The sequence below is a fragment of the Ornithodoros turicata genome, chromosome 4 (genome assembly GCF_037126465.1).
Source record: "Ornithodoros turicata isolate Travis chromosome 4, ASM3712646v1, whole genome shotgun sequence".
Lineage (NCBI taxonomy): Eukaryota > Metazoa > Arthropoda > Arachnida > Ixodida > Argasidae > Ornithodoros > Ornithodoros turicata.
Window position 1 is genome coordinate 36,980,060 of NC_088204.1, and position 14,027 is coordinate 36,994,086.

The following is a 14,027-nucleotide window of genomic DNA, read 5'->3' on the forward strand; positions in this document are numbered from 1 at the left end:
AAGAAAGCAGTTAGATCTAACGGAGAATCGTCACATGTGTAAAACAGTCGAGCGCAAACCTATAGCACACGATCCCCCACATTCCTCGATGTATTAGACCTTTCAGGGTGTTGAGCGCTCATGGTCTGGCACTGCGGATGTCGATACTATAGGGTGTATATTTCGCAAAACAGATTGCCGAGATCTTTCGTGAACACATCAGAGTATCTGCGCACACTATTTTTGGATGATTATGGATGGGTTGCTTCATATCATGCGGTGGAAACCGCATATCCCGTTCGTACAGGTATATTCTAATGAATATATAACTACGAACCTAGCAGACACACACATGATTATGAGAAACACATGATTAGGTCCTCCTAATGACTTCGACGACGAATAATTTTACTTCAAATTCGCTAACTTGTGGGAAGTTATTTTTAGTCTGCTCGTGTTTCCGAGTAGTTCCAGTCGACCACACGCTTTATGTGTACGGCGCGGGGCGTTTACTTCTGATGTTAGTATGGCGAGAGACAACGCTGCTAGGAATTGTCGTTCCCATGCTACCACAGGTGAACAACCACAGAATAGCGAGCTGCTGATGCGCGCGACCCATGCGCACTAAAATCCAAGAGGAAGTAGAAGAAACTGCGTGTTCGACGATCATCATCGTCGGTACGGATTCCCATGTGTTCCCTCCGTAGTGCACTCCATCAGCCATCGTCAAATCAGCGGAAGAACATGGGCATCTATGAGGCCCTAATCACTGCTGTTCTAATTCACCGCGTGCTTGCAGTGCCCAGTTTCTACAAGCATGGTAATGTTTATAATTGACTCACCGAAACCTTGTTCTGGAGGTAATGAGACATCTCCCTAAGATAATTTTGAGTTGCTCATATGGCAAGTGTGCAGCCTTCAAGCGAATTTATTGTGTTCATCACGGTTTTGGATGCAGCTGGCTTAGCTAGTTAGCTGCCGCGCGTTTCACCTTTCCTGAAGGTTTTGGCGCTGACTTTTGCTGCGGTGTTCGTTAGAGCGGTTACGATCCGTGGTATTGTGTAAAAGGTAGTGACATGGGCTATTGGATGAATATTCCTAACCAACATCACTAATCTACGGTGACCCAGATTTCAGCTAAATTAACGTTTGCTGTTTAATATGCGTTTACAGAAGCTATCCTTTACTGTGATTTCTCAGCCACTACACTAGGTTCTACGCCAGGTTATTGAGCTCGAGGAAGAGGACTTGTGCATGTATTCCCAATGAGACTACTTCCTATATTATCATCTTCATGACTACATCCCATCCTTTCCATTGGTCATCTATGTTCATACCGTTGTTCCTTAGGTGATATTGCACGCAGGGGTTGGTAGGACGAAACTTTATAGTTGTATCATAACAGAAATATTGGCATAACCTGTGTTGATATCTTAACAGGAAAAAAAAATAGAGAGAGAACTAGAGAGAACGGCACTGCTGTTTAAAGCTGACAAGATTTAAATGATTTCGAGGTTCTTACTGGGACTATTTCGCAGTGAACCTAAACAGCTTCTGTGACGGCCACATAGACTCCTCTATAGATCTGGGTAACGCCTCTTCGTCCCTGTCCTCTGCCATCGTCACTGCCACTCAGCGTCGTCACAGAAGAGGAAATCCCTTTTGTGAGTGCAAGGTTGGCAACACTGGGGGCACGGGAGGTCTCATCGTCACAATCGAAGAACTCAACCTACGCAAGGGCTCCATCAATCAGTCCTGCATCGACTTCGTCATTGTACGTAATAGAGATCAAGTTGTGGCTTTACGCAATTCACCAGTGAAATTACACGTTAATCTTATCCATCTTACGTCTGTGAGAACCGATGGACAGGCAGTCCAGGAGCATTTTTTCTTCAAGAACGGAACAGGTTCGATTCAGTTGGCAGGGATTAAAACAACGACGAAAGGAGCACGCTAAAGTAGCGAAGAGTTAACCATCAGAACGATTTTTCAATCGTGCGTTCTCTAGAAACCCTGAAAACTCCGAATTGGATGCCTTTGCTTGTACACTACAGATATGTGGCCAACGTGATGTTGTAACGAAAGAAAGAGAGGACTCCGACTTAACGTAACAAACAACTTTAAGCAGACGTTTCGCCTGTCATACGACGGGCATCATCAGTGCAAGACTGAGCGGGAGAGCTGACAACCGATACTTAAGGAGATGACAGTATTGTTCGGGAAGGGGGCCACGGTTTTTGTTACAATGCAAGGGATCAGCGCGTATGTGCCACGATTCCAGGATCTTTCTCGGTCCCAGTCTTGCTCCCCGCTCGCATGCCAAGGTCACCGCGTTATCGTAGTCGAAACAATGCCCCGTGTTCTAAGAATGCTCGCTGAGTTCGGTCTTCAGCCGTGTGGCATGTGTTGCGTTCTGGACGTCGCTCTTGTGTTCTTTTATGCGGGTCCTTCTTTTCCGGCCTGTCTCGCCAATATAGCACGTGTCACAACCTAGACATTGTAGCTTGTACACCACGTCAGACTGGTCTTCTGGGGCGACAGTGCCCTTGGCTTGGAGATGAGGCTGCGTAGTTTACCGTGCGGTCGGAAGGTCGTCCAGATTTTCAATGAAGTTCCGAAACGCCTTTGACGTATGGAATTGTGATCTGGGTCAGGTGGGAGCGGTCCTCATCCTGCGGTTTACGTAGCTGCATACGTTTCCGGGTGTCCTCAATAAACCTGTGTGGGTAACCTCGCATGTCTAGGGAAGAGGTTACCGTCGCATCTTCACAAGCCCGTAGCTCGCTGCAGGATGACAATTGCTCTGAACGGTGCAATAAAGTTCGCACCACACTTCGCTTATGTTCCGTGGGGTGATGTGAGTCAAAACTTAGGAAAGTGCCGGTATCGCAGGGCTTTCTGTAGACACACGTATGGATGCTCCCCGTGCTGTCCCTGCATACACATACATCCAAGAAAGGAAGCTTGCCGCCCTGCTCAACTTCATACGTGAAATTGATCGATGATTCAATGGAGTAGAGAACCGAGTGGAATTCGTGGACGTGGTCCCTGTCTAGGATGGCGAACGTATCATCTACGTAGCGGCGGTAGAACTTAACTAGGCGGGAGAACCGTTCCATGGCCGTCTCTTCAATGTGCTCCATGACCAAGTTTGCCAGCGTCACTGACACAGGGCTTCCCATAGGGCGTCCTTCGATTTGATGATAAGACTTGCCGTTGAAGGTGAATTGAGTTTGATTGAGGCAGAATCGCAGGAGTATAGCTACCTCTTCAACAGTGAGTGACGTTCGTGATGGCAGGGTGCTGCCCTTCCGTAGTCGGGCCTCCGCCACTTGTACCGCGAAATTCTTCGGAACGTTGGTGAACAGTGACACCACATCAAATGACACCATGACATCGTTATTGTTGGGGGCTTGCGTCCGGACCAACTCGACAAACTCCTTCGAGTTGCGCAACGTCAGGTTGTTGTTGCTGGTAACGGGAGTCACAAGTTCTACTAGATACTTGGACAGGTTGTACGTCGGCGACCCGATCAACGAGACAATCGGTCTCAGAGGGCACCCAGGCTTGTGTATCTTGGGGAGGCCGTAAATTCTGGGAGTAGCGCCGTCCGATGAGAAGAGGCGGCGGTAGGTAGCATTATCTAGGTGGCCCTTCTTTAACTCACGGAGGTGGTACGCCAAAGAGCGTTCCGATTGAGCAGTTGGGTCATGCGTCGAAGGGACGAAGTGCGCAGCATCGTCGATGATCTCTTGCATCTTCGTACGGTAGTCCTCCGTGTCCAATATAACCGTGACTTTCCGACTTTCCCTGACTTTCTTATCCGCTGGCCAGACGATGACTGATTTGTCCGAGCGCAAGTCACGCAGCGCCGAGCGTTCTTGCTTAGACAGGTTGGAAGGTGGCCCACTCACGTTGTTTAGGATGGTGGCGATGCGGCTACGTGCTAGGTTGACGCCTGTTGAGTCCTTGATGTGGCGAAGCCTGTCTTCGATTTCCACTATGATTTCCCGTTTCGGCACAGCACGGGGCGCGAGAGCGAAATCCAGTCCTTTCGACAGCAGACTCACGTGCCCGTCGGTCAGTGTTTTCGATGGCAGGTTGAAGACGTTTTTGCAGTCATACCACGGAGGCTTCTTCGGCAGCAGGCAGGACAACTTCTGGTCATGGATTTCGGTCCGCTTCTTTCCTTCTAGCAGCTCTGTTTGTTTCCGGGCGCTGAAGACCTGTCGCAACTCATCGGGCTGAAGGGTACGTACCAAGACCTTTTCAGCTGAGTCCAGTCGGTGGCGGGAGTCGTTGAGTTTCGACTTGTTTTCAAGGAGCCGGGCCTTCGAACAGTTGATGCCAAAGTCCCAAGCAAGCTTCCTGCCATACGGGGTGTCCACAAGGGAGCCAGAGCCGTAGCGAGGCAAGTTTGCGCCCAGGGCAGGGTAGATCAGAAGCGCCCCCTCCTCCTCTCCCACTGCCGTCAGAAGCCATGTAAACAAAGAAATGAAAACGCTCATTTGCACTGCATAGGTCGTAGATTCAAATTTTCTTCGTTCCCGCTTTATCCTGTCCAACCAACCTGCAGGGGCCTGCAGGGGCCTCTCGCGGCTGACCCCCCCCCCCCCCTCGCCACGGCTCTGTGTAGAGCATAATTCTGAGAGGTCTAGCCATAAGAATCGAAACAGTAGTACTTTTCTGTGCCTTTAAAGAATATGCGAAAATGCCCCATCGTCGTAGAACGTACACACTTATCGAGCAGCAGAATCGCTGATTTTAGTTTTGTGATCTCCGAGGTAATACATTGGTAGTTTTACTGCGTGCCAGTTGTCACATCAAATCGCGAACTGCCTTGAAAGGTGTTGAGCAGACCAAACGAGATAATGACGGAAAGAAGATGAAAGACGGCATGTTTTATTATAAAGTAGACTGAGAACTGGCATCAATAATTCCCCTCACGCTTACTTCTGGGGACAAAGCGGGCTGTTCCATGATTTCAGGAACAACCTGATGTCGGTTGAAAAGGGGTGACACCAAGACAGGGAGAGGAGAAATTGGCCGCAAAGCCCGCGCAGTGCTCAATTATTTTGTATTTTCGCACATTTTTTAATAGAACACAAAAAGGCGCTGTCGTGTCGGTTCTTGTGGGGTAGACCCTCCAGGGTTGTGCTCTACATCGCAATTGCGCAGTCAACGTATTTTCATTATTTACAAAGATTAATTACGAAAGTTAATTAACGGCTGCGCTATTTACTGATACACCACCACCATTGAGTAGATCCCGTTGGGAATCTATATGTTCAACGACTTTGGCGAAAAAAAAAAGTCAATCGTGGATTTAATCAAATTTAGTCTGTTTTACGTCACGTACCCTCTATATATGACAATAAGCACGCATGTATTTTTAACATATTCCTTATTTTGGTACCTAGAACGAGTTAACCCGTAAGGATATTACGGCCTTGCACAATGCTGAGAACGAAAGTTTGGGCGAGTTGGGGAATAAAGCAAGTTTAAGCCACATGTCCGAAAATGATTGACATGTATTTGAACTGCAAGAAACACGCGTGGTAGTTTGTTTATCTTAATTCCCTTTACCATTAGAACGCGTGAAAGTTGACCAGCATAATTGGTTCCGTCGTCACATCTATCTCGAATGCAACTTTGATGAGTTGCTCCTTCACAGAGAACACAGGACGTTTAAGCCACAATTCAAAATTCATGTTAGAGGATTGACAATCATCTACATTATAACAACCACGTGCGGCCCAGTGCAAAACGGAGATTACTGTAACGGTGAAGTAAGTCGGAGTGCAATGGAAAGTCATCTGCTATTCACATATTAAGTGCACAGGCGATCGCAGAGCATTACCGCAACTAAATCACACCGAACAGCATGCACATGACATAGAGCCAGTACGGCATTATTACGCCAAAACTCTGACGCTCTTGCCATTACTCTCATAACTCCCTCTACAAAAAAAATAAAATATAGAACATACATGAATATAATAATAATAATAATAACTTAAAAAAAAAACACTAAGCAGGCCTCGGATCGAACCACGGCCCTCGAAAGCTATATCCAAAATTGTCACCAGTGGGCCAACACCGCTCGTTGCTGTCAACTTCAGGAATGAAGATACAGACGCTTCGCAGGCCACACTGAGCTTGTCAACGCTTCTTTTGTCGTGGGAACAACATTGGAGCGACCCACAGTTGCGCACAAAGTTGCAAAGCGTAAGCGACAACTTCACCTTTCATGTCTGATGTGGGCATTTTCTCCAGAACCCATTGTTTTGGCCAAGTACGAGAAAAATAGCACACCAATGCATTCTGCCACGAAGCCAACACGGTGAAAATAAGTCCTCCAGAAACAAAACTGTGACGTTCTTGCGCTTCCATTCCACTTGTACGCCATCGAAGGTCCTCTCACAACAACACCCATGTGTGGGCATTTCTTTCTAAAGCTCAGGATCAACAGATATTCTAACAAAACCAGATGGGATGCATTTCTTCAATGGAGGGCAGCGAGAACGCTGGTCAATGTCTCGCACTTCTGGGAATGCTTTGGGAAGTTATTATCAGTGTGCAATATAATTACGTGAACATGCACTGTTGTGTTGTCAGATGTACTTAAAACCGAATGGCAATCGGCGATAAACAAAAAGTATACTGCTAATATTTTCTCAAATACGTTAACATAAACGAATTCATCGAACAGCGGCATTAATAATTAATATGACAAGAGATAGCGCTTCAAAATTCGTGTTCCACCTCCGTGCGCATAATGTTCCAACCATGCTCTCAAAATTGTATCTAACTCAAGAAATGAGGTCAAAAGCAGTTACTAAATCTAAATAGGCAGAGAAAAGTTCAACTGACGCGTAAAGGTAACTTCCTTGCTATGCACGGCTGCAACGCGGAGAAGCCACTTTGACTGTTTCCGAATTTTGGCATCTGGGCCAAGTTTGCCGTGCAAGGGAACCGCAGACGATTGAGTTACCCTGGCACTTCTTCTGTATGTTGAATCTAGAGGTACCCTACACCGCATATCGACGAGAATATTACGGTGCATCATACATTACCAGAGATATTAAACGATGAAACCGTTTCCTGCGTGAAAATCCCCATGCTACCCATGTATTCACGGTCCGAAAAGCGGGATGTCTGGGGAACCGAAGGTATTGCATGTATAACGATATTTTTCGTTTGTATAAGCTTAGAATAGATGTTTGAACGTGTATTCTAGGGAATATTACGATAGCTTGGATAGAACAGCTGCTACAGCACTTTTCTATTGTCTTGGCGGCAAGTTTCACTCAACGGTCGCGAGAGGGCACAAGGCGTCGCCGTCCACGAAAGCTGGGAATGTGATATTAAGGGCAGTGCAACATTTCCCACTTCTTGAACCATGCTAACATTACCAGAATCAGGGATCGGAACCGAAACTGAACCCGAACCGAAAACCGGAAAAAACCGTTATTTTCTGACGAACCCGAACCGAACCGAACCCGAACGATTTTTTTGCTTGTCCTGAGCCGAACCGGAACTGAACCGAAAAAAATTGATACGGTTACCGGTTCGGGAATCGGTTCAGAGGTGAATTAATTGTACTACTGACCGACATTTTTTTTTTTTTGCTCACCTGAACAGTCATCTCACACCTTTCTCTTACAATCGTGTACGGTGAGCGTAAGCTTGCTTGCATGTAGCTAAATTACTGCCCGTGGACCGGTTAAACCGAGGCCGGAAAAAGTAACTGTTCCAATCCCTGTAAACGCCCCGACCGCGGACAGATTTTTTTTTGTCTGTGTATGTGCGGGGGGGGGGGGGTCCTCCCTGAGCCGAACCCGAACCGAACCGATATACCTGAACCGGTTCAAGCTGATAATTTCGGTTCAGCGGAGCTAAACCCGAACCGAACCAATATGCCTGAACCCGAACCCGAACCGGACCGAAAAAAATACCGGTTCCGATCCCTGACCAGAATAAGGAACATTATACTGTGCTGTGTATTCCACACTCAGTTGCCTCGCGACGTAAAACTTCCATTTATTATATTGTGTACTCCACATGTTCAACCCCGCAGCACTTCCCATACCCACACTTTTTTGAACATGTGCTTAAAATTGCACAACTGCCACTCAAGTAACTTTGCCACCAAATTAGTCAGTGACAAAAGGTATATGCACTTTATCACAAATTTAATAACCTTGGTGGAAATGGTTGATGCTGTCCTCTGCCTTGTACGGTGCACTTCGTAGCAAAATACACAGAGTCCAAATGTTTTCCTTGTCCACAAATGCCCTGTGAAAGCTGAAAGACTCTTATCAAAATGGGGAAGCCCGGGCTTGCTTGTCCAGAGAAACAAATATGAAATTGCAGCCCTCAACGTAAATAACTGCTCAGCAATTAAGGCTGGTGATGCCGAAGACCTAATATTACTAGGTTAAAAGGGAAAAAAAAAGAGCACTGCGGCGTATTAATGTTGCTTCAAAAATATAACACCACAAAATTTGTGAGAGTCAGTTGATGTATTTAGTTATGTTGGTCACCTCCTGCACCAATTTTTAATAAGGATCAATTGCGTTGCTACCAACCAGGACCCTAGCCTGACGATGCGCTTAATCTAATCTTGGTCTAATAATAATAATAGTATCTATCTATGACCTATATGGATCTTCAACTCTAGTTTAATCTAGGTTTCACACGTGGCTTTTAGTGAAATTCGAAGCTGCTCTGTAGAGCCGACAGGAGACTTGCAGAGTAGAGAATTTGTTTATTTATATTTTCCAAAGAAGATGTAAAAAAAACAAGGGCAAAAAATAGCAGGAGCTCTTTGGCTGCACGTATAGCATATGTTTGTAAGTCAAACGTCGCCATGCCAGTACTGGACAGCTGTTTCGGTTTTCTTGGGCCTCATCAGCAGTACGCAGGCAGGCAACGTTTGAGCGGATGGCGTCAGAAGGTCACGTGGCACGTGATGCCTGCCGTCAGGGTGGCATAGGTGGCATAGGTGTCATAGGCTTTCAGAGGTGTCCTATGACACCCTGACGGGCCCTGGCTTCAGGGCTCTGGAAGAACAGCTTATTTGTGATCAAAATACAACAGCTGAGCCAACATTTAAATTTATACCTTACTCAAAATACTAAAGATGTGCTGCAGTGCATATGATGCGATGATACTGCTTAAATGTACTCTCAAAGCGCTCGAGTAAGAACACAAACACCTCAGGCATGGTTGCCGAGCAAGCGTATACGAATAAAAGGAGTCGAGCACAAGGGATGCAATGCGCTTGATTCATCAGAAAATGAAATGTCTCAGTACCAGGTGTCACTGTTCGGTCAACAAAAACAAATGAACTTTGAAGGGGCGTCTGGTTGGCACTGGTGACGGCCTTCAGCTTGAAACCCAGAAGGTGATAGTTGAGACGTGGAGTGCAAGCTTTTCGGTGGTGCCAAAATGCCTGCGAAATCATTTAACAAATAAGGTAATTCACCCGGTGGGACCTAATCTCTAAAAGATGAAGCAGTAACTGAGAGATAGCGTATTTTTCTTCTCTATGTGATGGCATTTGCACCGCATGACTGACTTGTCTAACATTACGCGTCTTACCTTTATCTGATGCCTAGTCCTACCTCTGCAATCACCTGCTGCTGATAAGGTTGGTACAGCATCCCGGGCGAGATATCTTCGGCTTCGCGTGAAACAAGCTGCGTATTGCTTCTGTAACATCCGTATGAGCGAAATGGACAGATATCAAATCGCTGCTTTCGAAGGTGGCACCCAGTCGGAGTTATAACCGATTGTTCCAGTCAATAGCTTTTTCTTTCGCCTTTCGGAAAGTTGTGGTTTGAAACATTGGAACTGCATGCTGAAGTGTTCTTGCAGACGGGAGCAAAACGCTCACTCATTCTCGGCACCAAGCACAGAACACGGAACACACCCGGAAGTCTGTACTGGCCTAGCAAATGCTTTTCAGTCGAAGGAAGCAAAACTCACGTTCCTCCTGGGTTGAGTGAAGTCCAGAAATATACTGGCTCCCTAATAGCGAACTGTTTATAACTTCCCCGGTGTCAATCTGCGCAGCAGACCGCTCGGCAGAAAAAAACGGCTGGCTTGGCTGAAGAAACCAAGCCAAATCTCATGCCAAGCCGGAGCACGGGCAGACCACGAATGTGTCGTCGACACAGGGTTTGTGAGCCACAAGACGGAATGTCAGTGAAACTAAAAATTTACTTTTTCGAAAAACTTGAGGAATTTGCGATAACTATTTTGCACACATAATCAATGTTCCCTTATGAACACATCGTGAGTACCATTCCATTCTGTATCACTCGAAAATGGGCGTAGCTGAGCTTTAAATAATACGTATAGGCAACGACTTATAATTCACTATATTTGTGTATGCATAGCTTGCGTTTGTGCCTCGCAGTTGATTGCAGCCCTTTTCACAACTTACAGACAGGAACGAAGTACTGGAACGAGGACAGCCCTCGATGTGGCGTCGTGACACGGAAAGATCTGGTGAACTGGGTGACCACGTATTCCGTCACCATTGAGCTGCACACGCAAACCCCTATCTCCTACTTCATCGACGGGTACCTTCTTCGCATGATCATCACACGATATATTGACGGTACTTGCAATGCCACCTTCTATTTTGACGTTCCAGAACTCTAATTCTAGAATTGTTACCACATGCAGCTGCGTACAGCTGCCCAAGGGTAGCAGATACTTCACTAGAAAGAGAGACGTAAATTCAGTCTACGGCAGAGTATTACACGCTACCGTGTTCCCAGCGCGAGTTGTAATATCGAATCGTTTCGAAGCAAAGGCCTTGCCGATGCTTGGCCAAAGGCCAAAAGGAATATCAATTGCCTCCAAGATGAATAGCTAACAACATGAAACCAACATTGCCTTGCGTTATGCTGAGCGCCCTCAACGCACGCAGCTCAAGACGGCATGTGTGCACCATCGCAGTTCCTTTGTGACAACGACCGCTGTATTTTCTCAGGATACCGCTGCGACGGAAACAACAACTGTGGAGACCTCAGCGATGAATCACTGTTCGGAAATTCCATGTGCAGTGAGTACGGAGGCAGCATAGACTGTCGGGGTGAAGTACACGTAGTTATGCTTCTCTTTGCTACAGTGATGCCTCGGTCGTCGCTCATTCTCATTACAATGGGGCTGACGATATTTTCAGTTACGTGGCTGTCTGTCCTCATGTGCTGCGTTCGAAGTGTTGTCCTAAAACGGCGGGTATGTGCTATTCCCTTAGTGCTTCTCGCGCCAGTGAGTGCTGTCGTTTAAAGAATAGACCACGCAGGTCATTTTCGTCGATAGTAGGAAATACTAAACTTGGTATCTAAACAGTGCTTACAGAGACAGACAGATCCGAATTCCCACAAGTGCTAAAAAGGCGTGCGGGTGTGTGCCTTTCAAAAGCATGAAAGGTGGTAATGCCGTAATTCGTATGCGCGGATTTAGACGTGTCACTGACATGTACCGTGGTGTACCGTGTACGATAAGGGCGGATATTAATGACAATATCCGCATCCGTCGGGTATACTGATATCAGCGGTCGTTGCGTTTTTAGGAAACATCTGCATGACGAAACTGCAAAATGTTGCAAAATTTTGGCTTCTCGCCATACAAACTTTCTTGGAAACATTGTCGTCCACAGTTGTCCAATATCAGGAACGTTCCACAAGAAGCGAACGAATCGCATGGTTCAATCAAGAGAGTTAAGCAGAGCACTAGAATGGAAACCAAGCTGGTGTGGGCGGTATCATTTCCTTGAGCCTTCAGTCCTGTCCACTGTGACTCGTTAAGCTCAAGGAAATGAGAGAGATACATGTTTACAAAGTATTTTACGGCGAAAGCGGCGACATTCTCACATTAGGTGGTGCTAAACATCGGTGGCTGCTAGGGTGCCTGAATAGTACGTAGATTCAGCCACCCTAGTGATTCCCTTTGACGACCTCTCCACAGAAAACAGCTATAGTTATTTTAGAACAAATTGTTCGGGTGACTGTAAAGGAGCCTCTTCTATTCTAAATAAAGAAAGTTTCATATTTATGGGTGTTTTGTGCCTCACCATATGCCGAAATATCCACGTTTTCGTTGCATATTTCGTATTGTTTTGTGACCCAGTGGCCGCATGTAGAGAGACAAAAGTTGCCAGCCATGTGACCCGTTGCGTGATGGACGGCGTGTACTATGTGATGTATGTGTACTGCTAAACGAATATTTCGAAACGCATATATACTTTTAGTCCTACGACTGGCTTACTGGTGCTTACCAGAGTTCGAGGTAACTCGTTACAAGTAACTCGTTACAGTAACTAAGTTCCTTTTTCTGGTAACTTGTAACTTAATTCGGTACTTTTCCGCCGTGGTAACTTTCAGAGGAACTCGTTCATTTTTCGGGTAACTTTGCCAAAGCAACTTCAGCTAAGTTCCAAGTTACTTTTAATTCGCTTTTCACTCACATCCGCATATTTTCTTGCTTTCTCTCCAGTTCTTTTATGGCATTTTATGCCATAAAACGTGATATTCAATCAATAACAGCATTTCATTCAGGGAGTAAGAACGCTGCCATTGAAATGAAGCTGAACCATTGTGCGCCCACAGGGAGTAAGATGCAAAGCGTTCAAATTGTAGCACATAAACGAAAAAGATCTAAGTACGTTGCACTCCTCCGCAGGTCTAAGTCAACTGCTCACGCGCGCTGAACCTGTGTATTGCTATTTTGTGTCCGAAGTAACTTGGAAGTAACTCGTTCTTTTTTGTAAGTATCTCCGTAACTGCGAGTTATATTTCAGGCTGAAGAACTTCGTTACCTACTTAGTTACATTTTTCACGCGGTAACTTAACTTGTAACGGGTTCTTTTTGACGGGTAACTTCTCGATCTATGGTGCTTACTACTGTTGTTCTTCGCTACTGTATTTTGCCTATGTTCTGTACGTAACAATGTGCACACGCATGAAGAAAGAAAAATGTGAACGCTTGCTAATACAGTTTCTATTTTCTAAGCAGGATGACTTGACCTTTTGATCTGCGAGTTTGACGGACATGTTCCAGCGCTAACAGCAAAGGCTGAATGTTTGTCCAGGTCCTGATGGAAAGTCGAGGTTGGGGTACAGTGACACCTCCAGTGGCCACCGTTCTGGAAACGAGTATACATGAAAAGTCAGAAGCTCAAGAGTCGATGGACGCTGGGACGTCTGGGTTACAACAATTTCGTGGTCTACGAAATCGGTCCATGTCGATGCCTCGTTTTCGAAATCCATTTTCCGTCCCGGTTCCTAATCAGGAACAAACCGAGGAAATACGTAGTTGAATAACGCGCAGCGTATAGATGCATATTACTCGAAATGATCATGTAGACTGTCTTGATTATGTGCGCTGCATTCGCAGTTGTGATACAAACTATGCATAGTGAATACACAAGGTGTCGAACGAGGAGATGTGATTTATTTCTTTAAAAATAGGCTGCAGGACCTAATAACTTGGAGCGCTTTCGCGGCAATGAGTTCTTTAACCAGACGCAAATATAGATTTCATGGAGCTGATGTGAAACTTGTTTCAATTATGCAAAAGTAGGAATTATCGGGTTCGAATTAAAGAGCGAGTACTTACATTAAAATGTAGCAGATACCAGACAAGTTGTCGGTTATTTGAGGTCTACCTTTCTTGGCATTAGTATCATGACATTGGAAAACGCAATATATTTATTCTTGCTCGTGCAACGATGGCCCACTTCAAGACCTGTCCTGAAGCTCACTAACACAACTGTTAACTGATAGCCATAATACTGTACATGTTCATCACATTGCCCTTGGTGACCTTACACGACTAACCAATATTTTGGTGCCGTTGAGGCTGTTCGCCCTTTGAGTTTGCCCTTACAATCCGAACGTTATAGCAGTAAGTGGGATCTGAAATTCTTCAAAACCATGCTCTTAGGCTCAGAAAAATCAACACTTTTAAAAAAATCTCATCGTTTTAGAGCTTTCTAGCAGGTGTGTTCAGTGCCTATAGGACAAACC

The 14,027-nt window shown here is 45.7% G+C and overlaps 1 protein-coding gene across 4 annotated transcripts; it reads left to right on the forward strand.

Annotated features, from left to right (window-relative positions):
- The first annotated feature begins 629 nt into the window (after positions 1-629).
- On the forward strand, positions 630-13,650 carry LOC135393005 (uncharacterized). Of its 4 annotated transcripts, XM_064623608.1 has the most exons (6): positions 630-799; positions 1,518-1,753; positions 10,435-10,609; positions 10,925-11,059; positions 11,126-11,235; positions 13,091-13,650. In XM_064623608.1, the coding sequence occupies exons 1-6, from the start codon at positions 670-672 to the stop codon at positions 13,316-13,318; spliced, it is 1,014 nt and encodes a 337-aa protein (XP_064479678.1). In that variant the 5' UTR covers positions 630-669; the 3' UTR covers positions 13,319-13,650. The 4 variants fall into 4 exon arrangements, with proteins under 4 accessions (XP_064479678.1, XP_064479676.1, XP_064479677.1 ...); XM_064623606.1 differs by having other exon boundaries at positions 10,925-11,235; XM_064623607.1 differs by having other exon boundaries at positions 10,988-11,235.
- Positions 13,651-14,027: the final 377 nt, after the last annotated feature.

What these genes read in the sequence shown, in the direction of transcription:
- LOC135393005 (XM_064623606.1), top strand. Translation starts at nt 670, where the DNA reads ATGTGTTCCCTCCGTAGTGCACTCCATCAGCCATCGTCAAATCAGCGG. An exon ending in CCTGCATCGACTTCGTCATT is followed by an intron (nt 1,754 to 10,434) that starts GTACGTAATAGA and finishes CACAACTTACAG; the next exon opens with ACAGGAACGAAGTACTGGAA. An exon ending in GTGTTGTCCTAAAACGGCGG is followed by an intron (nt 11,236 to 13,090) that starts GTATGTGCTATT and finishes ATGTTTGTCCAG; the next exon opens with GTCCTGATGGAAAGTCGAGG.